At 60.0% G+C, this 27043-nt stretch overlaps 1 protein-coding gene across 5 annotated transcripts; it reads right to left on the bottom strand.

Moving 5' to 3' along the window:
* Nucleotides 1-787: 787 nt before the first annotated feature.
* SLC11A2 (solute carrier family 11 member 2) lies at nucleotides 788-27005 on the bottom strand. 5 transcript variants are annotated; one of them, XM_053967516.1, is made up of 19 exons: nucleotides 26608-27005; nucleotides 24621-24681; nucleotides 24355-24526; nucleotides 18609-18690; nucleotides 17052-17200; nucleotides 16263-16388; nucleotides 15912-16031; nucleotides 14581-14687; nucleotides 13431-13501; nucleotides 13279-13346; nucleotides 12621-12776; nucleotides 11272-11430; nucleotides 10590-10676; nucleotides 8809-8928; nucleotides 7536-7685; nucleotides 6984-7057; nucleotides 6059-6212; nucleotides 4437-4490; nucleotides 788-948 (listed from the first exon to the last, which is right to left on the bottom strand). In XM_053967516.1, exons 4-19 carry the CDS (start codon nucleotides 18643-18645, stop codon nucleotides 871-873), a joined length of 1710 nt encoding a protein of 569 aa, XP_053823491.1. In that variant the 5' UTR covers nucleotides 18646-18690; nucleotides 24355-24526; nucleotides 24621-24681; nucleotides 26608-27005; the 3' UTR covers nucleotides 788-870. The 5 variants fall into 5 exon arrangements, with proteins under 5 accessions (XP_053823491.1, XP_053823492.1, XP_053823493.1 ...); XM_053967517.1 differs by lacking the exon at nucleotides 24355-24526; XM_053967520.1 differs by lacking the exon at nucleotides 788-948 and having other exon boundaries at nucleotides 2510-4490.
* Nucleotides 27006-27043: the final 38 nt, after the last annotated feature.

Below are 27043 nucleotides of genomic sequence, written 5' to 3'. Positions count from 1 at the left end.
CGAGGGTCCGCGTGGAGCTCTGGAAGGCCCCAGAACTCCTGGAAATGCTGGAAACGCCTCTGCCCCACAGCTCCGACCCACGGCCAGAGCCTGGCAGCAAATCTGGCTCTTGCAGGGAATTCCCAAATGGAATTTCCCCAAACTGGGGGAAAAACCCCAAGGAGCAAAATCCTACTGGAGTGACCGGAATGGAAATCCGGGAAATCCCAACGGGCTCTTCCCGGAGCTGCCATTTGGGGGGGGGGGAGGGAATGGGAAAAGCTTTGAGCGGCCCCGAGCTGCCCCTGGCCGGGGGGGGTGGCCCGGGTGTCCCCAGAACTGGCCCGGGTGTCCCCAAGGCCGGCCCGGGTGTCCCCAGGGCTGGCCCGGGTGTCCCCAGAGCTGGCCCGGGTGTTCCCAAGGCTGGTCCGGGTGTCCCGAGGGCTGGCCCGGGTGTCCCCAGAAGTGGCCCGGGTGTCCCCAAGGCTGGCCCGGGTGTCCCCAAGGCTGGCCCGGGTGTTCCCAGGGCTGGCCCGGGTGTTCCCAAGGCTGGTCCGGGTGTCCCCAGGGCTGGCCCGGGTGTCCCCAGAAGTGGCCCGGGTGTCCCCAGGGCTGGCCCGGGTGTCCCCAGAACTGGCCCGGGTGTCCCCAAGGCCGGCCCGGGTGTCCCCAGAACTGGCCCGGGTGTCCCCAGAGCTGGCCCGGGTGTCCCCAAGGCTGGCCCGGGTGTCCCCAGGCTCCGGCGGCTCCTCCCAGTCCCGCTGTCCCCGCTCCGCTCCTGCCGCACGCCCGGGGCTCGGTGCCGGGGTCCTGAGGCACCGGGGGGGGGTCCCGGGGGTCCGTCCCGCCACACCGGGGGTCCTGGGGGTCCGCAGGGTCCTGGCGCTGGGGTCACCTGGGGACGGACGGGTCGGAATCGACGTGGCCGAGGAGGAAGAGCTCGGGGCGGGCGGCGAAGCCCAGGCGGCCCTGGCGGGGGGGGGAAGGCAACAATTAGTGCCGAGGGGATTTAATGAGCCCGAGCTGAGCCTGGGTTAAGGGAGCCCGAGGTGGTTTAAGGAAGCCTGAGCTCAGCCCGGTTTAACGAAGCCCGGGTAACGAAGACAGAATGGAGGCCGGTTTAACAAAGCCACGATTTAATGAAGCCCGAACTGAGCCTGGTTTAACAAAGCCCAAGTTGAGACGGGTTTAATGAAGCCCGAACTGAGCCTGGTTTGACAAAGCCCAAGTTGAGACGGGTTTAATGAAGCCCGAACTGAGCCTGGTTTAACAAAGCCCAAGTTGAGACGGGTTTAATGAAGCCCGAACTGAGCCTGGTTTGACAAAGCCCAAGTTGAGACGGGTTTAATGAAGCCCGAACTGAGCCTGGTTTACCAAAGCCCAAGTTGAGACGGGTTTAATGAAGTTCAAACTGAGGACGGTTTAACAAAGCCTGAATTAAACCTGGTTTAACGAAGCCGATGTTGAGCCCAATTTAATGAGCCTGAGCGGGGCAGGCTTTAAATGAAACCAGAGCTGATCCCGGCTTAAGGAAGGCCCAGTTGGGCACAGTTTAACAAAGCCCGGGGTGGGCGCCGCGGGCCCGGGTGTCACCTGCTGTCACCTGCGCCCATTAATTAGCAGTGAGCAGAAGGAACGGCGTTAATTGGGAGCGGATCCCGCTGTTAATTGGGGCAGATCTCGGTGCAGCCCCGCTCTGAACGGCCCCTCCCTCGGCAGCCCCAATTAACTGCTCCAGCTTAATTAACTTCGGGGCGTGGATGAGCCTTAATTAGCAGTGGCTCGCCGAGGAGACGCTGCAAAGCCTCTGGGTGGTGCTGAACGGGACTGAGCCAGAGGTGAGGCTCTGCAGGGGCGAAAATCAGGAAAAAAACCGGGAATTTGGGGTTTTTTGGTGGGTCTGGCCTGGGCAGGGCGGGATGAAGGTGCCGAGCCCTGATCCCACAGAAGGAATTCCCATGGGAAGGGAGGGTGAGGGGCCCTGGGAGCCAATCCCACGGGACTGGGACGTGCCCTTCTGAGTTTTCCCTCTTTTTTTTTTTTCCTCTTCTCCCTGTCCCCTGTATTCTTTGCAGGTGTATTTGTGGCTCTGTAGCCTGTTCTATTAATAACTACTTTCCCCAGTATTTTTCCATGGCCTTTCCCTGGGCAGAAAGACAAAAATTCCAGAGCTCCAAGCCCCAGGAACAGCTCCTGGAGACTTCATGGACAGAGCTCGGCCAGTGCCGAGGGGGGGACTCCAGAGAAGGGGAGAGAATTGCATCACCTGTCCTCCTAATTGCTGCTTTAATCAATTATGTCACTTCCTAAAGCCTACAAAAACGTCCTCACCCCTGTGGGGATGGGCTTTTGTAACTGCCCCCGAAGGCCTTGAAGTAAAATCCACTTTTATTTTAACTCTGAACTAAAATGACCTCGAGTTTCATCCCCAGGTTGGGAAAAAGGCAACGACCCCACGGGCACAGCTCCAGAGCGTGGGGGGCTCTGTCCCAGCCAGCACCAGCCCCAAAAAATGACCCAGGAAGCCAAGTTGGAAAAGTCTCCATGTTTTAATGGCAGAGGGGGTTTGTACAACCAGGACCAGAGGAAAAACCCCCAAATGAGTGCAGCACGGAGCAGATGGGGACCCGAGCTGGAGGCTCCACGCACAGTCAGTGTTTCAGCCAGGAGAGCTGACCCCTCCCAAGCCAAAATTCCCAACCCAGGGAAGCTGGGGGTGGGACAGCAGGATTGCAAAGCCCAAATCCACCTCTGGTGCAGCCCCTCATCCCCCCCCACCCCACAAACCCCACAGCTCATGGCTGCTGTGTTGTGGGAATTGGGTGTAAAAACCTGCAAGGGTTAAATCCCACTGGAATTCTGGGCTAACAGCAGGAAAACTGGGAATCAGTGTTGTGGACGGGGGGTGCTGCAGGTCTCAGCAGGTTTGGGGAAGGGTGGGAAGAGGGATTTGATCCTGCCCCAAACTCAAGGGGAGTTTTCCTGCTGGGCCCTGAGCGTTTTCACCTTCGTCCCTGCAGCGTGTCCTGGGCACCAGGAGCAGCCCAGGCCTCGGGTGGTGATGGATAAAAAAAGCTCAGAGCAGGAGGGGCTGCCCCGACCTGCTCCAGTCCTGGGACAGGAGGCTGGGTTTGCTCATGGAAGGGGAGAAGTGCCCGTGACCAGATCCCAAACATTCCCAAGAGCTGGATACTGCAGGGGTTTTATTTCAGAGAGAATTCCCTGCCCGGAACTGGGAGAGCAGGGAAATGCCTGTGGGCAGTGGGGGATGGAGCCAGGCATCCCAAATAAACCAGGACTGGGCTGGAACACTCTGGCTGGGCCCCAGGAGAGGTTTGGGGCCCCCCATGCCCCATCCTGCAGGTCCAAGAAGCACTTTGGGATCTAAACCCACGGAGCTGTGCCTCTGCTGCAGCTCCAGCTGGACAGAGAAGGGAATTTCCCTCAGTAACCCCAATCTGAGCTTCCCACGCCCAATTTCCACGATCCAGAGATCCAAATCCACCCCAACAGGCAGGATGGGGCCCCAAAACACCCCTGGGAGAGCCAGAGGAGACCCTGCCCCCTCCATCCCATCCCACTCCTGCACTCAGGTCGCATTCCTGGCCAAGCTTCTTCCCAGACTCATTAAACAGAAGGGGATGAGAGGAGGGAGTTAAATCCAGGGAGCAGCAAAGAAACCCCTGGAAAAGGCCCTTGGAGCCTCCACAGCCTGATTTTGAGTTACAACCCATGGATTTTTGAGAACTCCAAGAGCATTTCCATGGCTCACAGAGAATAAAGTCATAAAATCATAAATAACCACGAACTCGTTTCATTTGCTGACCCCAAAATCCCACATGGGGCCACTAAAAGTCAGTAGTGACAATATAATATGTTACTAATGCTCAGGTTTCCCATCCTCATGGGAATGGGAAGTGTTTTTCAGTGAAAAGTACCAAATCTGCTCAGGCTGGGGCAGCAGAGCCGTAGTGTCACCCCACGCCCAGCGACAGCAGCGTCCCCAAATGCCACCCAAAAGGGGATTTAGGGATTTTGTAGCTTATTTGCCTATTTAGTCCAGCTCAGTGCCAGAGCAGCGTTCCTGGACTCAGTGTTTGTGCTACAGGGGGGTGGAACGCTCCGGGATGAGGAATTTGGGATTTCAAGGAGAACTGGGGGGGGGGGGGGGGGGTCAGGCTGCTCCTGTGTCCCCCCCCCCTCAAGGTGTGGCTCCCATCCAGGGGGGATTTGGGGGTTCAGCAAAGCAGGGCCCGCCCCGAGGGCTCCGGCAGCATCCGTGTCCTGCCCGGGGCGTCCCGGTGCCCTGCGTGTCCCCGAGCGGCGCCGTCCGTGTCCCCGGGGCACCTGGCACTGCTGCTGGCTCTGGGGCTCCGGCCCCCCCCGGCCCCCCCCCCGGGCTACTTGGGGGGGTGGGAGGGCGACTGCTCCGGGTGCAGGGTCCGGGTGACGCTTACCGTGCTCCCGCAGGCCAGGAAGGAGGCGCCCAGGGCGATGAGGCACAGCCACGTCTGCGGGGACAGGAGGGGACAGGAGGGGACAGGAGTCAGCTGGGACAGGGACAGCGGGGCCACCCACTCAGGGCAAGGGGCAGGAAAAGCCTCACTGGGTCCAGCACTGGCAAGGCCACCTCTGCCCGTGTCCCCAAGTGCCACGTGGCTCCCAGGGGATGGGGACCCCAGCCCTGCCCCGGGCAGTTGTGTCGGGGTTGGGCAATTCCCTGAATTCCAGGAGGGAATTCTCCCCAGTGTCCAACCTCAGCTGCCCCTGGAGGCTGCTGGCCCTGGTCCTGTCCCCTGGGAGCAGAGCCTGACCTCGCCTGGCTGCCCCTCCTGAGCCTCCCCTTCCCCAGGCTGAGCCCCCCAGCTCCCTCAGCCTCTCCAGGGCTCCAGCCCCTCAGGGCCGCACTCAGGACCCCAAAGCTGAGCCTGCGTGGGCTAAACCCCAGTGCTGGCCCCACAGAGGGATCCCCTGGGACCCACGGGGTCAGCAGCCACCCAAGGAGCTGCGGCCAAGGGCTCCCTACCCACGGGACACTGGGTGACTGAACTGGGACCAGTACCCGGGGCCAGCCCCACTGGGGACATGGCCAGCGGAGTCACACTCGGGTGACAGAGAGCTGGGCAGGGAGGGGACAGTCCTGAGGGTGACACAGAGGTGACACAGAGCTGAGTGGGGATGGGACAGTCCTGAGGGTGACACTCAGGTGACACAGAGCTGAGTTGGGGGGGGACAGTCCTGAGAGTCACACAGAGGTGACACAGAGCTGAGCAGGGAGGGGACAGTCCTGAGGGTCACACTCAGGTGACACAGAGCTGAGTTGGGGGGGGACAGTCCTGAGAGTCACACTCAGGTGACACAGAGCTGAGTGGGGATGGGACAGTCCTGAGGGTCACACAGAGGTGACACAGAGCTGAGCAGGGAGGGGACAGTCCTGAGGGTCACACTCAGGTGACACAGAGCTAAACGGGGACAGGACAGTCCTGAGGGTCACACAGAGGTGACACAGAGCTGAACGGGGACAGGACAGTCCTGAGGGTCACACAGAGGTGACATGGAGCTGAGCAGGGAGGGCACAGTCCCAAGGGTGACACAGAGCTGAGTGGGGATGGGACAGTCCCAAGGGTCACACGGAGCTGAGTTGGGGGGGGACACAGTCCCAAGGGATGGGATCTGTCAGGGGACAGCCTGGGGCAGGTGAGGGGCAGCCTGCCCCGCTCAGGTGAGGCCCCACCTGCAGAGCTGCTCCAGGGCACCAAGGCAAGGTCGTGGAGCTGCTGGAGCCAGTCCAGAGGAGGATTTTTGGAAGGAGCTCCCCTCCATGAGGAGGCACTGGCACGGGTTTCCCACATGATGCCCCACCCCTGGAAGCGTCCAAGGCCAGGCTGGACAGGGCTGGGAGCCACCTGGCCAGGTGAGAGGTGTCCCTGCCCACGGCAGAGGGGTTGGACAAAACTTAAAGTCCCTCCCAGCCCAACCATGCCGTGGTTCCACCTCTCCACACAGACAGGTCCAGAGGAGCCGTGTGCTCTTCCAAAGTTCTCCCACCTGGAAGGGGCCCAGGTGGAGCCTGACTCACCAGGTAGGCCACGAAGGACAGGTAGACAACGCTGAGCACGGCGGCCCCGACGTAGAGCGCCAGGTTGTGGAGGGACATCACGTAGGCCACCACGAAGTACATGTTGATGCAGCAGATGAGGAGGATCAGGAGGCCCCCGGCCACCTTCCAGAACCTGGAGCAAGGTGAGACATGGCACAGTGAGGGGGGGATGCTGCAGGTCAGGGGATGCACCAGGGGATGCAGGTGAGGGGCAGCTGTGCCCAGGTGAGGGGCAGACATGCCCAGGTGTGCCTGGGTTTGGGGAAGGTGTGCCCAGTGAGGGACAGGTGAGGGGCAGGTGTCCCCAGGTGTGCCCAGGTGAGGGGCAGGCATGCCCAGGTGTGCCTGGGTTTGGGGAAGGTGTGCCCAGTGAGGGACAGGTGAGGGGCAGGTGTCCCCAGGTGTGCCCAGGTGAGGGGCAGGCATGCCCAGGTGTGCCCAGGTGTGCCTGGGTTTGGGGAAGGTGTGCCCAGTGAGGGACAGGTGATGGGCAGGTGTCCCCAGGTGTGCCCAGGTGAGGGGCAGGCATGCCCAGGTGTGCCCAGGTGTGCCTGGGTTTGGGGAAGGTGTGCCCAGTGAGGGACAGGTGAGGGGCAGGTGTCCCCAGGTGTGCCCAGGTGAAGGGCAGGCATACCCAGCTGTGCCCAGGTGAGGGGCAGGCGTGCCCAGGTGTGCCCAGGTGAGGGGCAGCTGTGCCCAGGTGTGCCCAGGTGAAGGGCAGGCATACCCAGCTGTGCCCAGGTGAGGGGCAGGCGTGCCCAGGTGTGCCCAGGTGAGGGGCAGGCATGCCCAGGTGTGCCCAGCTGTGCCCAGGTGAGGGGCAGGCGTGCCCAGGTGTGCCCAGCTGTGCCCAGGTGAGGGGCAGGCGTGCCCAGGTGTGCCCAGGTGCCCCCCTGGTACTCACAGGCCGTTGGCGAAGTCGTGCATGACGCTGGGCAGGCTGGTGAAGGTGAGCACCGGGATCAGCGCGAACGGGAGCTGCGGCAGGCGGGGAACAGAGAAGGGAGGGTGGGAATGGCTCTGACCCCCCGGCGGCCCTGGGCTGCTTGGGGTGGGAAGGGAGCTCCGTGCCCACCCAGCCCATCCCTCACCACGGCAGGGTGCAAACAGCCCCTCCCTTCAGTAAAACCCTGACAAGGACAGCCCCGGACACCTGCGGGCTGGGAGGGGCCAGGTCCCACCTGGACCACGGGCCCTGCTCACCTGGAGGCTCCTGGGGGCTCAGAACCCCCAGCCCTGCTCACCTGGAGCTCCTGAAGCCCAGCCCTGCTCACCTGGAGCTCCTGAACCCCGGCCCTGCTCACCTGGAGCTCCTGAACCCCAGCTCAGCTCACCTAGAGCTCCTGAACCCCCAGCCCTGCTCACCTGGAGCTCCTGAACCCCAACCCTGCTCACCTGGAGGCTCCTGAACCCCCGCCCTGCTCACCTGGAGCTCCTGAACCCCAGCCCTGCTCACCTGGAGGCTCATGAGGACGTTCAGGAAGTCGTTCATGCCCGTCAGGTGCTCCACGTCCTGGAAGATGGCCACGAAGAGCGTGGGGGTGACGGCGATGGAGCGCGTGAGCAGCACCCGCGCAAAGCGGGACCAGCGCAGGTTCAGGAAGCCCTGGGGGCCGGGAGTAAGGAGTGAGTAGGGTGTGAGTAGTACAGGAGCAGCACAGGGGATGCATGGGGAGGCCAGGAGAAAGGAGTGAGTAAGGAGTGAGCAGTACAGGACCAGCGCAGGTTCAGGAAGCCCTGGCTGGGGGCGTAGAGCAGCAGGGGTGAGGAGGGAGTAAGGAGTGAGGAACATGGAGTACAGGACCAGGAATTTCTGGGGGAGGATGGGGCAGTGGGGCTGAGGAGGGAGTGAGGAGTAAGTAAGGAGTAGAGAGGAGTAAGGAGGACAGAACACAGAGCAAGGAGAACGTAGTGAGGAGTAGAGAGTGAGGAGTACAGAGTAAGGAATAGATGAGTAAGGAGCAAGGAGTACTGAGTGAGGAGCAAAGAGCCAAGGAGTTAGGAGTAAGGAATAAGGACTACAGGGAGTAAGGAGTACAGAATACAGAGAAAGGAGAATGCAGTGAGGAGTAGAGTCAGGAGTAACCAGTGAGGAGTGAGGAGTGTTGAGTACAAAGTATGGAGTAGGTGAGTGATGAATATGGAGCAAGGAGTACTGAGTGAGGAGTGTGGAGTGAAGAGCCGAGGAGTGAGGAGTACAGGGAATAATACGGAACACAGAGCAAGGAGAAGGCAGTGAGGAGTGGAGTCAGGAGTACCCAGTGAGGAGTGAGGAGCATTGAGTAGGTGAGTAGAGAGTGTGGAGTGAGGAGTGAAGAGCCGAGGAGTGAGGAGTACAGGGAATAAGGAATACAGAACACAGAGCAAGGAGAATGCAGTGAGGAGTAGGAGAGTCAGGAGTACCCAGTGAGGAGTGAGGAGCACTGAGTGCCAAGCATGGAGTAGGCGAGTGAGGAATACAGAGCAAGGAGTACTGAGTGAGGAGTGAGGAGTATGGAGGACAGGGAATAAGGAATATGGAACACCTGGCAAGGAGAATGCAGAGTAAGAGTCAGAAGTACCCAGGGAGGAGTGAGGAGCACTGAGTGCAAAGTACGGAGTAGGTGAGTAAAGAATAAGGAGCAAGGAGTACTGAGTGAGGAGTGAAGAGCCAAGGAGTGAGGAGTAAGGACGACAGGGAGCAAGGAGGACGGCACACAGAGTAAGGAGTGAGGAGGGAGCTGCGTTACCTCCATGACGAACTGGCCCGAGTAGGTGCCCGTCATGGTGGAGCTCTGCCCGGCCGCCAGGATCCCGATGGCCCAGATGTAGAGGGCAGCAGGGCCGAAGGAGCAGCCCAGGACCACGCCCTGCAGCGGGGAGGGAGCAGCTCCGTCAGCCCCGGCCCCCCGAGGGCACGGAGCAACACCCAGGAGTAAAGAACGGGGCTCGAGGAGCCCGGGGTCTCCTCACCCCCGCTCTGGTTTTGGGGATCCCTTTACTGGTCCCAGCCCCGGTGCTCCCAGTTTAGCCAGAAGCAGCAGCTGCCACCAGGCAGGGTCACTGTGACACCCAAGGGACACCAGGCAGGGTCACTGTGACACCCAAGGGACACCAGGCAGGGTCACTGTGACACCCAAGGGACACCAGGCAGGGTCACTGTGACACCCCAGGGACACCAGGCAGGGTCACTGTGACACCCAAGGGACACCAGGCAGGGTCACTGTGACACCCAAGGGACACCAGGCAGGGTCACTGTGACACCCCAGGGACACCAGGCAGGGTCACTGTGACCCCATGGGGACACCAGGCAGGGTCACTGTGACACCCCAGGGACACCAGACAGGGTCACTGTGACCCCATGGGGACACCAGGCAGGGTCACTGTGACCCCATGGGGACACCAGGCAGGGTCACTGTGACCCCAAGGGACACCAGGCAGGGTCACTGTGACACCCAAGGGACACCAGGCAGGGTCACTGTGACACCCAAGGGACACCAGACAGGGTCACTGTGACACCCCCAGGGACACCAGACAGGGTCACTGTGACCCCAAGGGACACCAGGCAGGGTCACTGGGCTGTGACCCCCCAGGGGACACCAGACAGGGTCACTGTGCCCCCCCCCAGGGACACCAGGCAGGGTCACTGTGCCCCCCCCCAGGGACACCAGGCAGGGTCACTGTGACACCCCAGGGACACCAGACAGGGTCACTGTGACACCCAGGGGACACCAGGCAGGGTCACTGTGACACCCAGGGGACACCAGGCAGGGTCACTGTGACACCCAGGGGACACCAGGCAGGGTCACTGTGACACCCCAGGGGACACCAGACAGGGTCACTGTGACACCCAGGGGACACCAGGCAGGGTCACTGTGACACCCCAGGGGACACCAGACAGGGTCACTGTGACACCCAGGGGACACCAGGCAGGGTCACTGTGACACCCAAGGGACACCAGGCAGGGTCACTGTGACCCCAAGGGACACCAGGCAGGGTCACTGTGACCCCAAGGGACACCAGGCAGGGTCACTGGGCTGTGACCCCCCAGGGGACACCAGGCAGGGTCACTGTGACCCCATGGGGACACCAGGCAGGGTCACTGTGACACCCAAGGGACACCAGGCAGGGTCACTGTGACCCCATGGGGACACCAGACAGGGTCACTGTGACACCCAGGGGACACCAGGCAGGGTCACTGTGACACCCAGGGGACACCAGACAGGGTCACTGTGACACCCAAGGGACACCAGGCAGGGTCACTGTGACCCCATGGGGACACCAGGCAGGGTCACTGTGACACCCAAGGGACACCAGGCAGGGTCACTGTGACACCCAGGGGACACCAGACAGGGTCACTGTGACACCCAGGGGACACCAGACAGGGTCACTGGGCTGGCCTGGGCATGGCTGTGCCCCCCAGGGGACACCAGACAGTCCCCAGCTGCCCCAGACATGGCTGCCCCCACCCTGGGGACACCACACAGGGTCACTGGGCTGTCCCCAAGCTGTCCCCCCCAGGGACACTCACCCCCTTGTAGATGTCCACCTCCAGGGTCTTGTTGTTGTTGGGGAAGAGCGAGGAGTGGGGGCTGCTGGAGTTGGCACAGACCTGGTGCTGCACGGGAGCAGAAGGGGGGAATAAGGGAAGGGTTTGGGATGGAAAAAAACCCTGGAAAACCCTCTGGGATCACCGGGTCCAGCAGTGATCCCAGCACTGCCGAGGCCACCACTGACCATGTCCCCAAGTGCCACATCCACACGGCTGTTAGATCCCCCCAAGGGATGGGGACTCCACCCCTGCCCTGAGCAGCTTTTCCATGAAGGAATTTTCCCTAAAATCCAACCTAAACCTCCCCTGGACATCTTTTTGTTTCACCCTGTCACCCGGGAGCAGAGCCTGACCCCCAGCTGGCTGTCCCCTCCTGCTGGGCAGCTGTGGGGAGCCAGGAGGGCCCTCTGAGCCTCCTTTTCTCCAGGCTGAGCCCCCTGAGATCCCTCAGCCTCTCCTGATGCCCCAAACCCTTCCCCAGCCCCACTCCCAGCTCTGGACGTGCTCCAGCCCCCTCAAGGAGCCCAGCACTGACCCCAGGATTCAGGGTTTGAGCTCGGCAGTGCCCGGCACAGGGGGACGGGCACTGCCCTCATCCCTCCCTCCCTGCTGCAGCTCCCAGTCAGCGCCAGTCCCTCCCAGTGCTCCCAGTCCCACCCACCACGTGCGCGTTGGTCTTGTTGAAGAAGGCCTCGGCGAAGACGGTCACCACGAAGATGTTGATGATGAAGGAGACGAAGAGCGCGATGCACGACTCGATGAAGAAATACTTGTTGGCCTCTCTCACCTCCCTCTTGTCTGCACGGTTCACCTGCCGGGACTGGGGGGACACAGTTCCCTGTTAGCCCCTGGGACCAGAGCTGATGGTGGGACACAGATCCTGCCTGGCAGGGATCCCACACCTGCCTCGGGCTGGAAATGGGGGGTGTGTTCTACTGCCATCTCTTAGGGCTGGGGCAGATATCTTCTGTTAATTGGGCAGTTTTCTTCTGTTAATTATGCAGTTTTCTTCTGTTCATTGGGCAGTTTTTCTTTATCTCTTCCACAACCAATCCTCCCTCCTCTCCAGGAGATCTCTTCTGCTCATGGGCCATTAATTATTAATTATCTTCTGCTCATGGCCAGTGAGTGTCCCTGCATGGCTGAGAAAATTCCATCATCCCACGGGGAGAGGCTGTGCCCAGGGGGAGGAGCCGAGCATTCCTACCTGGATACAATCTGAGACTCTGGGACACCACAGCAGCCTGTGCCCACTGCATTCCCAGAGGAGCAGCTTTCTGCCCCACTGCATTCCAGAGGAGCAGCTTTCTGCCCCACTGCATTCCCAGAGGAGCAGCTTTCTGCCCCACTGCATTCCCAGAGGAGCAGCTTTCTGCCCCACTGCATTCCCAGAGGAGCAGCTTTCTGCCCCACTGCATTCCCAGAGGAGCAGCTTTCTGCCCCACTGCATTCCCAGAGGAGCAGCTTTCTGCCCCACTGCATTCCCAGAGGAGCAGCTTTCTGCCCCACTGCATTCCCAGAGGAGCAGCTTTGTGCCCCACTGCATTCCCAGAGGAGCCCAGGCCCATCTCCAGCAGCCCTGGAGCTCCAGAGGAAAACTCCAGCCTTGTCCAGGATCCTGCTCCAGCAGAAGCACAGCTGGCACTGCAGGAGGGCTGAGCCCCCATGGAATGGCACTGCTGCCACCACCCTGACCCACAGCGGGTCAGGCCTGTTCTGACTCTGGCAGGGTTGTTTTGTATTACTGCTTTTTAATATTTTATTTTTATTTTCCTCCCTAGTAAAGAACTGTTATTCCTGCTCCCGTATCTCTGCCTGAGAGCCCCTTCATTTCAAAATTATAACAATTTGGAGGGAGGGGGGTTGCATTTTCCATTTCAGGGGAGGCTCCTGCCTTCCTCAGCAGACACCTGGCTTTCCAAACCCTGACAACACCCACAAGGTCCACGTGTCCCCAGGCTCCTCTGGGGGCACTTCCCCACCCCAGGGTCCCCTCGTGGCACGGCTCACCTTGACCAGGGCAGAGTGCAGGTACATGTTGTGGGGCATGATGACGGCGCCCACGATGCCCACGGCCTGCTCCAGCTGCGGCGTGCCGCAGTCCTGGCAGTAGGGGATGAACAGCCCCTGCAGCAGCTTCTCCTGGCTGGGCTTCACCGTGATGTACTGGGCACAGGGACAGGGAAACGGGGAGTGTTGGGGTGCTCCAGACAGAAACCACGACCCAGACTCAGATCTCCTTAATTCTGTCCCCGTGTTTGGTGCTGTTTTGGCACAGGGGTGGGATCACAGCGCTCAATCGTGGAATTGGTAAGGATTGGAAAAGGTTGTCAAGGATGGAAAAACACTCTGGGATCGTTGGGTCCAGCACTGACCATGTCCCCAAGTGCCACACCCACAAGGATTTTAAATTCCTGGGGACTGGGACTCCCTCCCTGCCCTGGGCAGCCTCCCTTTCCAGGCAGGAATTCTCCCCAGTATCCAACCTCAACCTCCCCTAGGAGGACATTTCCTCTCAGCCTGTCACCTGGGAGCAGAGCCCAAACCCCACCTGGCTGCTTCCCCTCCTGCCAGGGAGTTGTGGAGAGCAAGAAGGTCCCCCCTGAGCCTCCTTCTCTCCAGGCTGAGCCCCTTCCCCAGCTCCCTCAGGGTCTCCTGGAGGGGGTACCTCATATCCAAAGGTCAGGGCCATGATGGTGATGAGGAGCCCAAAAAACGCCTCGAGCTTCCGCAGGCCTGCAAGGAGGAGAAGTCCCGTTGCCACCAAGCTGGGAAAGGCCCAATCCCATCCCAAATTCAGCCCCCAGGAGCAGAAATTACCGTATTTGTCCAGGAAGAGGAACACGAAGGTGTCGGCGATGGTGATGAGCACTCCCCCCCAGAGAGGGATCCTGTGGGTGAGAGCGGGGTCAGTGCCCACCCACAGCTCCAAATCCTCTTTATTTCGGGCTTTTTTTGGGGTGGAGCTGCATGGCTGGGGGTTCCTCACGGCCTGAGTGGGACAAGGGACCACAGCGGGGGGGGTGACACCTCCCCACCCTTGTGAAGTCAGTCCCTTTCCCAGGAGCAGATGGATTATTATGGGATGTGTCCCTGGGTACCTCAGCACAGGCCAATAAAGAACTGAAAGCTGTGCTTAGTTTCCACACATAAAGATCCTGGGATTAATGATGTTCTCGGGATTAAACACCTGCAGAAGTATTTTGCCCGAAGAAGGAAAAGAAAGAATGTGAGAATGGAGGTCAGTGAAGAAGAGACAGACAAACACTCTGCTACCTGCTTAAAGAAAACAAAATATTCAGGGCAAAATTAAGACACATGCTGCGCAAACTACTGAGCCACTTGTTCAGCAAGCTGTAAAATATTGCAGCAAGTGTAAAACATTACACCAAATTTAAAATATTGCACCAAATTTAAAACATTGCACCAAATTTAAAACATTGCAGTATTGTCCTGCCTCAGGAATGCCTGAATCCATGGGACATCCCATCTCCTGCCTTCCCAGGAGTCCTGTATGGGATGTGGAGTTTGGCAGGAAGCTGCACCCCGATTTTGTAACAAAAAGGTACAAACAAAGGTAAAGCAAATGAAATCAAAGGTACAATCAAGGGTAAAAAAAATGAATTCAAAGGTACAAACAAAGGCAAAACAAATGAAATCAAAGACACAAAGGTAAAACAAATGAAATCAAAGACACAAAGGTAAAACAAATGAAGTCAAAGGTACAAACAAAAGTAAAACAAATGAAATCACAGGTACAATCAAAAAAATCCAATCAAAGATACAAGGGTAAGAACAAGCCCAGCCCCTGTGGGTGTCCCACAGTGGAAATGCAGCCCTGGAGGCTGAGCTGGTGACGAGTGCTCGGCCACCAGGGTGACTCAGGATCCTCGGTGCTGGTTTGGGGGAATTCCCAGGAAATAAGGGCGTTTTGGGCAGTTTCCCTCCCTCCCTGCTGTCCCACGCTCACCTGCCCACCGAGAGCAGGTTGATGGCGATGGCGGAGCCGATGACCTCCTGCATGTCGGAGCCGATGATGGCCAGCTCCACCATCAGCCACAGGATGATCCGAGGGACCTGGGGGGGAAAGGAACGCCCAGTGCCGTGAAAAACAGGGAGAAACATCTTCTCCCGAGGGGCTGTGGTGATCCTGCGTGCAGGAATGGGGCCATCACCCTGCCCTGCTGTGGGAAGCACACAGGGCTGCTCTGGAGGTGAAATCCCAGCTCCTGTGGCAATGCTGGGGAGGATCTGGGTCACCTGTGTCACCCCAGCTCCTGCCCTGGATCCAGGAGCCAGCCCTGAGAGAGAAATGAGGGATCTCCAGGCGTGGATAAACTGGGAGTGAGCGTGGGGAGACATTCCAGGGCAGAGCAGTGACACCGTGTCAGGATGGGGAACACCCAAGTGCACAGGGGTGGGACATCCCCAATGTCCCCACAGCCCTTCCCAGTGCACGTGGGACATCCCCAATGTCCCCACAGCCTCTGTCCAGGCCAGCCTCACTCATCATCAGCAGATCTTCCTTATGCAAACCCAAGAAATTCCCAGCCAGGGCGTGGAACAACCAGGAAAGGACCGAAACCTAACCCAGGTTTTGACCTAAAGGACTGTTTCTCTCCTCATAATTCCTCAGGATTATTTAGCATTGCTGTGCTGGCAGGCAGCTGAAATCTCAAATTTTATTCCTGACTGGAAAATCCTCCTGCTCCCTCCTTGTGTTTCCCAAGCCAGGAGAGCACCAAGAGACCCTGAAACCCACCCCATGAGCACCACCAGGGACACTGGGGGGTCACCTGTCCTCTGCTCCCAATCCCCCAGGACTGTCCCCAGCCCCCTGTGGCACCCCTCAGGACCAGGGGGAGTGTCCCACACCCACTCCAGCCCCCCCTGAGGATTGGGGGATTGTCACCTACTCACCCCAGCCCCCCTTGGCACCCCTGAGGACCTGGGGCAGTGTCACCCAGACCCCCTGAGCACCTGGGGGAGTGTCACCCACCCACACTGAGGACCCAGGGCAGTGTCACCCACCCACTATGACGACCTGGGGCAGCGTCACCCACCCACCCCAGGCCCCCTGAGCACCTGAGGGAGTGTCACCCAGGCCCCCTGAGGACCCAGGGCAGTGTCACCCAGGCACCCCAGCCCCTCTGAGGACCCAGGGCAGTGTCACCCAGGCCCCCTGAGGACCCAGGGCAGTGTCACCCAGGCACCCCAGCCCCTCTGAGGACCCAGGGCAGTGTCACCCAGCCACCCCAGCCCCTCTGAGCAGGTGGGGGAGTGTCCCCCCCCAGCACCCACCTTCTGGTACTGGCGGTTGCACACCTCGGCCAGGTGCAGCCCGGTGACCACGCCCAGCCTCGCTGCCAGCCGCTGCAGCAGCAGCCCGATGATGGTGGCCAGCAGCAGCACCCACAGCAGCTGGGGGACACGGGGACACCAGTGGCTGGGGGGACACGGGGGAGCCCCAGGTGCCCCCAGACCCACTGTTCCAAACCCACGTCCCCCCAGGTTTTTGGGGCAGCTGCGATCCCGGAGCTGGCCTGGGGCAGATCCAAAGGGACCCAAAGGCAGGACCCCAAAGGCTCCTGCTCCCCCTCCTCTCTGGGGTGCTCCCAGCAGCAGCAGCCCCCCGTGGGTGCCTGCACCCACCTTGAAGCCTGCCACAGCCCCGGACTGCAGGTCAGACTCGATGTTGCCGGGGTCCAGGTAGGCGATGCTCATCAGGAACCCCGGCCCCGTGAACGCCCACAGCTTGCGGAAGCTGAAGCAGGAGTGCTGCAGGAGGGGAGAGAAATTCATTAACTAATTAATTCATTAATTAATGCCCTCACTGACACCCCAGCCAGGGGCTCAGTCTGCTCCTTAACCCCCATCCCAAATTCTGTGGGGCTGTAAAACCAAACCATTCCCTAATCTCCTGCTGGAAGTCCTGGCTGCTCCTTGATCCCAGCCCAAAGCCGGGATCGCTGGTCCCAGTCTGAGGGGTTTAGGCCCAGGCTCTGGGACAGCCAAGGTCCCGCTCATGGAACCCAGGGGGAAGCAGGACCCTCCCCTGCTGGCAGCTAAAAGTGGGGGCTTCAGCCAAGGGCCAGAGGCATGGGTGGGAGGGAAGCAGGGGACAGAGGGGACAGTGTCACGAGGCCAGCCAGAGCTCCTGCTCCCTGATAAGGGAACAAAGAGCCCAGGTCCCTCCCTGAGCTGTGCAAGGCCTTTCCCTGCTCTTTGGCTGCTCCAAGCAGCAGCCAAATCCCATGGGATCAATCATTTACACGGGCCCCACACCCCCCAAAGCACCAGAGACCCCTCCCCCTCCTCCCTCCCAAGCGCCCCTCTCCCAGTCCCCGTTCCCAGTGCGGGCTGGAAGGGGAACTGGTGCCCGTGGGAATGACTCAGGTGGGTGTCTGAGGCAGATTTTTCCAGCAGGGTTTTCCCACTCACCGTCTCATCCTCAGGGATGGGGATCTTGCTGTCGAAGTAGGTGGTGAAGGGCTCCCCGTCGTCGGCATCGGGGGGCTGCAGGGGGCTCCTGCTGCTGGAGATGGTGCTGACCACCCCCCCGAGCCCCCCGGGCTCCCCGGAGACATCCTCTGCAGGGACACAGGGAACAGGAGCAGTGAGCACTCCTGGAGAGGCAGGAAATCCTCACAGGGGCTGCTGAGCCCCACAGGCACGGCAGAACAAGCCAGCACAGTGGATGCTAATTAAGTGATAAAGAGGTAATTAAATTAAAATATCCCCACACTGCTGCACCCCTCGGAGCCCTCTGCCTTCCCACAATCTCCTCTCCCTCCTGGTTCCAGGCTGGAGCCAGGCTGAAGGCTGGGATTTATTTATTCCAATTAATTTTTAAAAAAGCCCATCCTGGGCAGCGATGGCAGGAGCAGCGTCCCCAGAACGATGAACTGGGGCTGCATGAGCCAGATCCCAAAGATCTGGGACTGCTCCTGCACCTTTATCCCAGCCTCTCCGGGCTGGATCCCAGGGAAATCCAACATCTGGAAGCAAGGGACAGTCAGGAGGTGCCACACAGCTCCCCAGCAGGGACAGCCAGCACTCCCAGAATTCCAGGAGTTGGGAAACTCCTGGAGTTTGTGAGCTCCCCAGTGAGGAGCTGAGGGTCACCCCAGCACACTCCCACATCCCCAAGTTCTCCCCCCACCACCGCCAGCAAAATCTCAATCCCGTGCTGTCTCCCAGTCCCACACAACCCCACGCTCACTCCCAATCCCATACAATCCCATACAATCCCACACTCTCTCCCAGTCCCACACAATCACACACAACCCTATACTCTCTCCCAATCCTATACAATCCCATACTCTCTTCCAATTCCACACAACCCCACACAACTCCACACTCTCCCAGTCCCACACAACCCCATGCTCACTCCCAATCCCATACAATCCCACACTCTCTCCCAGTTCCACACAACCCCACACTCTCTCCCAGTCCCACATAACCCCATACTCAATCCCAATTCCACACAACCCCACACTCTCTCCCAGTCCCACACAATCCCACACTCTCTCCCAGTCCCACACAATCCCACACTCTCTCCCAGTCCCACACAACCCCACACTCACTCCTGCTCTCCCCACGGGTCATTCCCTTCCCTCAGAGCAGCTGCAGCTCTGGGCTCCGGGGGCCGGGGCAGCTCTTTGCCCAACGTTGTTCCTATTGCATCACCAGCGGGCTCCTCCTTTTCTCCTCCTTTTCCCGGCCTCCAGGAGCCCTGCCAGGGCCTGGTTTACACAAGGGAACAGAGGGAGCTGCCCAGGTGTGCAGAGGGAGCTGCCCAGGTGTGCAGAGCTCCGGCTCGGAGATTCCTCCCAGGACATCCCTGCCCGGGCTGGTTTGGCTGGTTCAGCTGGGCTCAGTGACCCCGGGGTGCTGCCAGGGCTCAGCCCAGCACCCCAGACAAGCAGGGCACGACTGAAGGGAAGGGGGGTGATGAGGGCAGCCCCCCCTGTGCCCCCTTTCCTGAGCCAGGCTCACCGTAGGACGCTTTCCGCTCCACGTCCAAGCTGCCCATGCTGGAGGCTCTGCTCTGGGAGCTGCTTCACTCTGGACACGTTGGCTGAGAAAAAGGGAAAAATCCTGTCAGCATGCCTTGGAACCCTGGATGTTAAGAACTTTTAAACCTTCTGGGCTGAAAGGCACAGAAAAACTCACAAAAAACCACTCCATTTGAGGCTGTGAAGAAGGCTCCCAACATGAATTAATTACAAGTGTGTAATTAAAAAGTGTGTAATATCACAAAGTAGAAAACTTAAGAGTTTAGAGCTTTAAAATACAGTAATAAATACGAAGCAAGATGAAAGCTTTAAGGCAGAAACAAATCGTTCTTCTTTACCTTCTTCTTCATAAGTGTAAGTAGTATTTTGTAATTAAACAAAAAAGTCTGCAGTGAGGACTTTTGGTTAAAAAAGAAAATAATTTAAGTGCCATTTCTTAATTAAACAGTTTAACCTTAAGAGACCTTGTATCAAAAGACAGTTAACCAATTTGTACCTTATTAATAAAAGACCACTAGGATGGAAAATCAGAGCTGGGGGGGGGCAGAGGCAGCTTCACTTCCCAGGCTCTGTCAGCTCTGAGAATCCTCACAGTGATGGACCCACATCCCGAGCTCCTTTCCAGCTCCGGGGCTCCCAGCAGGGATCAGAGAGGGAATTTAGGCCGGGACTTGCTAAGAAGTCCCCCTGCTCTGCCCAGGGTGGGGCTGGTGGTCACAACAGGGCAGGAGAGCCCAAGGGCAGCTGGAGCTGATTGTGAAACTCAGCCAGGAAACGAGTGGGGAATTCCCCTGATGTGGAAACCACATCTCATCCCCCCCCTCCCAGCACCCCCAAACCCTCACAGGCCCCTCCAGCACTCCCTGAGCCCCTCCCAGCCCCCCAGGCAGAGGGAAGTGGGTTAAGGGCAGGTTTAACTCCTTCAGCTGGGTTTAAATTCAAGCCAGGCAGGACCTGGAATGGGGCTGGGAGGGACAAGGAGGCACCCAGGAGCTCAACCCCCCAGGACACGCCAACAAAGCACCTAATGCACCAAATCCTCCCTCAAATTCCATCAGATTTGAAAGGGGGATTTCCATAAAGCAAGGGAATAGTGGTTCAGCAAAAGGAAATCATCAGCCAGGGATTCAGCTGAAGTGAACTCCAGCTCCTTCCCCTCACACATGCTTTTCCTTCTTCTCTGAGCACCAAACCTCACAGCTTCCATTAAAAAACAAAATAAAAACTCCCCCAAAAAACCCCAACACCCCCCCGCCCCCCCCCAAAAAAAAAAAAAAAAAACAAACCACCAAAAGAACCCAGTAAAGTTCAGCAAAAAGCCAACTTTTCTCCAGAAGGTGATCCAGGAGGAATGACCTTACCCCAGCAGCGAGTCCCACCAGAGCTTTACCCTGGATGAAGCCAGGAGGGTGATTTGGGGAGAGGAGGGTGATTTGGGGGCAATGTTCGTTGTGGAGCCACCTCAGTATCTGACCCCCGGCCCGGCCCAGCCTGGGTGGGGCAGGACAGGGCCCCTTATCTGCCCCAGCAGCTGCTGGGCTGGGGGCTGGACCCACACCCCCTCAGGGAATGTCTCTAATTCACCCACCCGGAGGAGACTCACATGGGCAGCCTTTTCCATGAGGGAATTCTCCCGAAAATCCAACCTAAACCTGCCCTGGAAGACTTTTTGTCTCATCCTGTCCCCTGGGAGCAGAGCCTGGCCCCCGCCTGGCTGTCCCCTCCTGTCAGGAGTTGTGCAGAGCCACAAGGTCCCTCCTGAGCCCCCTTCCCTCCAGGCTGAGCCCCCCCAGATCCACCCCCAGCTCCAGACAAGCTCCAGCACCCCCCTGTCCTGCACTGGGGACCCAAAAGTGACCCCAGGGCTCAGGCTCAGGCTCAGCCGTGCCCAGCTCAGCGGGGTGGGCACTGCCCTGCTCCAGTGGCCACGCTGTGGCTGGCACGAGCCAGCTGCCCGTGGCCTCCCTGCCCACCTGGGCTCACATCCAGCCCCGGGTTCTTTCTTCCCAGGTGTGGGCTCAGCAGCTCCAACCCCCAGCGTGCCCCAAGGGCTGGGGTGGCATCACACCGGGCACCGTTCCTTCCCCGGGAACATTCCCTGGGACACAGCCAGCCCTGAGCAGGGCACAAACCCTGCACAAACCCTCCAGACACGGCTCCTGCTGCTGTGCCCATGGGACACAGCCAGCCCTGAGCAGGGCACAAACCCTGCACAAACCCTCCAGACACGGCTCCTGCCGTGCCCATGGGACACAGCCAGCCCTGAGCAGGGCACAAACCCTGCACAAACCCTCCAGACACGGCTCCTGCCGTGCCCATGGGACACAGCCAGCCCTGAGCAGGGCACAAACCCTGCACAAACCCTCCAGACACGGCTCCTGCCGTGCCCACGTGTGCAGCCAACAAGGAACAATGGGGTTCTTGTTCCACCCCCACCCCGCTGTCCTTCCAGCAGCCCTGGGCTCATCCTGCCCCTGCTCCTCCCCGGGCCAGCCTGGCCCCGTGCTGGGAGCAGTTCCTGCCATTGAGCTCGGGCCTTTGATGTGGGCTCTGAGCTGGGCAGGATCCTGCTGGACCCTTCCGGGGTGGTTTTGGGGCTGACCTCTTGCTTTGCAGGCCCTGCAGGCTGGTGGCACTGTGAGCCCCTCGCCTGCTGGCACTGGGGGCTCACTGAGCCTCTGGGCCAGCCCTTCCAGGTGAGGGAGGGCACGCGGGGAGCCACGGGCCCAGAGCAGTGCCAACTTGCCACCCCAACGCAGGTAACTGGTGACAGCTGGATGATCCCAGAGAGCTTTCCCAACCTTCGTGCCCCGATTCCAGCCCTCCCACGCAGCCCGGCTCCCCTGCTGGCACCGGCAGCACCTGGGAAACCTCGTCCTCTGCACGGACCTGCTGGGGCCACCCTGGGGCACAGCACGGTGGGATCAGCCCTGTGGGATCCCTCCCTAAGGAATCACCCCTGAGGCCTCCATCCCTGGGGGATCCATCCTTATAGGATCCCATCTCTGTGGGATGGGACAGGACGGGAGCAGATGAAGGCAGGGCTGAGCTCGGCTCTGCTCCTGTCACCCCGGGACAGGGCCCTGCCCACCCGAGCTCATCCCAGACTGACCCCATCCCAGACTGACCCCATCCCTGCTCCCCATGAGCCTGCCCTGCTCCCCCCAGGAGGGTGACCCGCTTATTCCACACCCAAAAACACCAACACCTGGAGGGAGGAGCAGCTCTCCTCCAGGCCTGCTCCAGCCCCAGATTTGGGCTCCAGATCCCAGATTTGGGATCCAGCCCCCAGATTTGGGGTCCAGCCCCCAGATTTGGGGTCCAGCCCCATTCCTTCCAGCCTGGGACGGGGCAGTCGGCGCACACCCGGGACTGAGCGTTTCCATCGCCGGTAATGAAGCAAACCCACAAATCCCCGGAGCCGTTATCGCGCCGCTGCCCGCAGCTCCCGCTCCTCCAGCCCGGGACCGGGCCCGGGACGGCGGGAGGGAGCGGAGCCCGCTCGGAGCGCCGCGTGCGGACCTTGCCCGGGGCCAGGCGGGAGCGCGGAGCCCTGCCAGGTCACAGCGCCATTCCCCGAGCCGCTGCAGGGCCTTCGCTACCGGGACGGAACCGGACTCATCCTCCCCACCGCGATGGAACCGGAGCCGACACCGGGGACAGCGCACGGCGGATCCGCGGAGACACGGGCACCGTGCGGGCACCCGAGCCCGGGCAGGACGAGCCCCGCACCCCCGGCCCGAGGGACGAGCCCGGGGGACCCCCCAAAGCCCGGCGGAGGGCAGAGGGTCAGACCCGGTGCCGCCACCCCCACGCTGGGACCCCCGGGACACCCCAAGGTCACCGGGGGACCCCGAGCCCCAGCGGGGGGGGGTGCGGGCAGTGCCCGGGGGGCGATAGGCAGCGGCTCCGTGACCCCGTCCTGACCCCCACCCGGGGGTCCCGCAGCACATCCAGGGGACTCCCCACCCTCCCCTTCCCCGGGTACCGCCGGGGCTGGAGCCCCCCGCAGCACAGCCGGGACCACCCCGGCACCGCCCGCCGAGGGTCCGTCCCCCCCCCAAATCGCTCACCGGCCCCGGGCGCCCCCGGCCCCGCCGCCGCCGCCGCCACATGCCCGGCCCGAGCCGCGCTCGGCGCGCGGAGCCGCGTCACGGGGCGGGCGGGGGCGGCACCGGGGCCGGGCCCCGGGACCCCGGGGTGGGGCCTGAGCCCCAGTGTGGGTCCTGGGCTGGGGGCTGAGCCCCAGGGCTGGGGGGGTTGAGCCCCAGCGTGGCAGCCAGAGCCCAGGTCACAGTTTGGGGTCCCAGATCCCAGTTTGGGGTCCCAGGTCCCAGTTTGGCACCCCGGTCCCAGTTTGAGGCCCCAGATCCCAGTTTGGGGCCCAAGTGCCAATTTGAGTCCCCAGGTCCCAGTTTGATGCCCCAGGTCCCAGTTTGAGGGCCCAGGTCCCAGTTTGAGTCCCCAGGTCCCAGTTTGATGCCCCAGGTCCCAGTTTGAGTCCCCAGGTCCCAGTTTGATGCCCCAGGTCCCAGTTTGAGGGCCCAGGTCCCAGTTTGAGGCCCAAGTCCCAGTTTGGGGTCCCAGTCCCCCAGTTTGGGGTCCCAGTCCCCCAGTTTGGGGTCCCAGTCCCCCAGTGCAGACCCTGAGCCCTGGAGGGGGGGTTGAGCCCCAGTGAGGCCCCAGGAGGGTCCCCAGACCCCCGCGGTGGGGGGGGCACACCCCAGGGAAGGGCTGGAGCCGGGTCAGGAGAGGTTTAGGGTGGGTATCAGGGAAAGGTTCTTCAGTGCTGGCACTGCCCAGGCTCCCCAGGGAATGGGCACGGCCCCGAGGCTGCCAGGGATGCCCAGGGTGGGATTTTGGGATGCCCAGGGCAGGATTTTGGGATGCCTGTGCAGGGCCAGGAGCTGCCCTGGATCCCCTCGTGGGTCCCTTCCAGCTCAGGGCATCCCTGACTCTCTGATCCCCCCGGCTCCCCACTCCAAGCTTTTCCCAGCAGTGCCTCTTTCCACCCCAAACCGGCCCCACTGGGAGCCCTGGAGCTGTGCTGGGGCCTCGCCTGCCCTGGCACTGCTCCTCGTGCCAAAACCCCAATTCCTCCCTGAGTTTCCTGCTGCAGGGGCCCTGCAGTGCTGCTTTGGTTTGTCTCTGGTGTTCCCAGAGGCAAATGCTGCTCCCTCATCGTGTTCCTCATCCTCATCCTGCCTTTCCCTGGGATAACTGGCTCAACCACCCCTTCCTGAGAGCCAGAGCTGGGATTTAACTGGGAATTGGGGCAGCACTGGGCAGGAGCAGCCTGGCTAAATGGCCAAGTCCTGGGAAAAAAAGTGAGAAATGCAGGAGGTGGGAGACTCCACCAGCCCAGCCCTGACCTGCCAGTGCAGGAATAACCCAAAATAAAAAAAAAATAAATACTCCTAAAAACAGGAACAACCCGACGGGAGGCCTCGCTCCCCACCTGAACCCCGGCGGCAGCAGGAGCTGGGAAACCACCCCAAAGTGCCAAATGTGCTGGGGGCAATGCCAGCTGCTGCCAGCTGCTGCCAGCTGCTGCCGGGGGCTCGGGTACTCACCCAGCTGGCAGGGCAGGGTGGGCACGGCTCCTGCAGCACCCTCGGCATCCCGGGCAGCGTCCCAGGGCTGACCCCTCCCTATTTAAGCGGTGTCCCCCTCCCTGCCCCCTCCCCCCCACCCAGAGCAGAGTTCCCCAGGGAGCTCCGGGGCACCTCAAAGGCTGCGGCGCGTCCCGGTCGTTAATTAATTAAGTGCCCCATTAAGGCGCTTTGATGAAGCGGTCAGGCGGAGCGGCGGGGGCCGGACTCTGCTCGGGCAGCCCCGGGACGTGCGGCCGGGACCGTCCCGGGCCATCGCCCCGGCCTTATCTGCAGCGACGTGCCCCTGTGGAGGGAGTAAACAAGTTACCCTTTGTCCCCTTAAAAAGGAGGAAAGGCCCAGAAGTTTCTCTGCTCAATTCGGTTAAAAGACACCTCACCTTGGGGACTTCGCCTCAAACCTAAGGACACCGAGCTGCAGAGTCCCGCCCGAGCAATTCCCTGCCAAAAGAAGAGAACAAAAGAAGAAAATCGCTTTTGTGAAGTGGTTCAGCAGCAGCAAACTCGGGTTTTTCCCTGTAAAGAGAAACTGAGGCAGCTGAGCCATCAGTGCTTATCTCGGAGAGCTCCTGAGACCTGGCTGGAAGAGAAAAAACATTTCTTATCGGGGTCAGCGCTCACCCAAGAGCACCTGGGCACCGAGTGAGCACCTGGGCACCGGGTGAGCACCTGGGCACCGGGTGAGCACACCTGGGCACCGGGTGAGCACACCTGGGCACCGGGTGAGCACCTGGGCACCGAGTGAGCACACCTGGGCACCGGGTGAGCACACCTGGGCACCGAGTGAACACACCTGGGCACCGGGTGAGCACACCTGGGCACCGGGTGAGCACCTGGGCACCGAGTGAGCACCTGGGCACCGAGTGAGCACACCTGGGCACTGAGTGAGCACACCTGGGCACCGGGTGAGCACCTGGGCACTGAGTGAGCACACCTGGGCACGGGGTGAACACACCTGGGCACTGAGTGAGCACACCTGGGCACCGGGTGAGCACACCTGGGCACCGAGTGAGCACCTGGGCACAGGGTGAGCACCTGGGCACCGAGTGAGCACCTGGGCACAGGGTGAGCACCTGGGCACCGGGTGAGCACCTGGGCACCGAGTGAGCACACCTGGGCACTGAGTGAGCACGGGGGCACAGGGTGAGCACACCTGGGCACAGGTGGGCTGAGCCCTGGCACGTCCCAGGGGCAGCAGGAGCCACCCCGAGGGTCCCCAGAGCTTCCTCACTCACTTTTTAAAACTCTAAAAGTTCAGTAATGATGATAATGATAATAATAATGTGGTTAGAAAAGCAGGCATGCAATTAGAGTAATAAAAGTTTTAGAGTCAGGACAGTTATGGAACAATAAAAAGCAGAGAATTGGGGATGCTCACTTGGTTTTTAACCAATCACTTGGTTTTTAAGATTTTTAAAGTTTAATAATATAAAAATAGTGATACAATTAGAGGAATACAAATTTAGAGTTAGGACAATTAGAAGACAATAAGAAGCAAAGAATTGTGGATGTCCAGATGCTCTCGGGCCCTTCAGCCACGACAAGCCTCGTGAACCAAGGAATCACCTTAAAAGCAAGAGCCTGTTGCATATACAAAACACTTCATGGTTATGCATATATTTTATTAAAAACAAGAAATTCCTCTGGTACTTGTCAAAAAGTTTCTGTTAATCCCCAGGTGCCTTTGAGTCTCAGTCAGGCTTGAAGAAGTTCGTTTCTGTTGATAAGGAAAGGCAAAAATCCCTCTCCTCTGGAAGATTTAGGGGTTTCTGTAATTGATATCCTTGTGCAAAAATTCCTTGATTATCTCATCCCTTTCTTGAGCTGGTTAAAAAGTATCTTACATAGTATAGTTTCTACTTTAACATTGTGTTATAACCTAAAAATACATTCAGCACACTACTGGAGAGAATTAATCCAGCGTAACTTTCCGACATTACACACAGAATATTCATTGTAACTCCTGCGAAAAGCCAATCCCAAAATGTGCATTTTGCACACCCTGGGGCACTGAGCCGTGGCAGGCAGCCTTGTGAACAAAGCAATCACCCTCAGCAGCAAATGAAAAACTTTCCTGGGTTTTGTCAACTTCTTCCCCTTAATCCTGGTGGTTCCATAAAGAGGAAGAAGGTGAATGTTTGTCTTTTCTGATGAGGAGCCTGTAACTCCTCACGGGCCCTCCCTGCCAGCTCTGTGCAGAGTTTCGTGATTATCTCATCTCTTTCCTGAGCTAATCAAAAAAAGCACCTTACACCTGTTCCAACGTTATGTTATAACCTAAAAATACATTAAAAATGCATTTATCACACTACCCAAGAGAATTAATGCAGCGTCACTTTCCAACATTACACACAGAACGTTTAATACTTGCGAAAAGCCGAAGGTAAACCACGGATCTTTCACGGTGAGGAGCTGCGGGAATTCCTGCGCGTTTTCCCGCAGGAGGGCCGCGGGCGTTCCCCGAAAATCCCCGGGCAGGGTTTGCTTCGTCCCGGCGCCTGGAACAAACACGGCCCGCGCGGGGCTCCCCGGGAGGGAGGCGAGGAAGGAGCCACGGACCGGGGGCCTGGGAGAACCGGGAACACCGGGAGAACCGGGAGAACCGGGCTGCGGGTCCCGGCCCCTCCGCGGGGTGTCTGGGCTCCTGCACGGCACTGGGAAAGTTTCAAACCCCGGGGAAACGGGAGGAGGGTCCCGGCTCACCCGCCCGGGCAGCCGGGACAAAACCGGGCCAGAACCGGGGCGAACGGGCCCGGTTGGACCGGGGAAGGCCCGGGGGGAACGGAAATGCGGGGGGCTCAGG

Source organism: Vidua chalybeata, chromosome 30 (genome assembly GCF_026979565.1).
Source record: "Vidua chalybeata isolate OUT-0048 chromosome 30, bVidCha1 merged haplotype, whole genome shotgun sequence".
Taxonomy (NCBI): domain Eukaryota; kingdom Metazoa; phylum Chordata; class Aves; order Passeriformes; family Viduidae; genus Vidua; species Vidua chalybeata.
Note: the sequence above shows the minus strand (reverse complement) of the source record. Positions and strands in the feature narration are given on the sequence as shown.

Coding starts and splice junctions, on each gene's coding strand:
- SLC11A2 (XM_053967516.1), bottom strand. CDS start 18,645: ATGGGCAGCTTGGACGTGGAGCGGAAAGCGTCCTACG. Junction 17,201..18,608: donor GGAGCGGAAAGCGTCCTACG/GTGAGCCTGGCT, acceptor GTGTCCCTGCAG/AGGATGTCTCCGGGGAGCCC. Junction 16,389..17,051: donor CCATCCCTGAGGATGAGACG/GTGAGTGGGAAA, acceptor CCCCTCCTGCAG/CACTCCTGCTTCAGCTTCCG.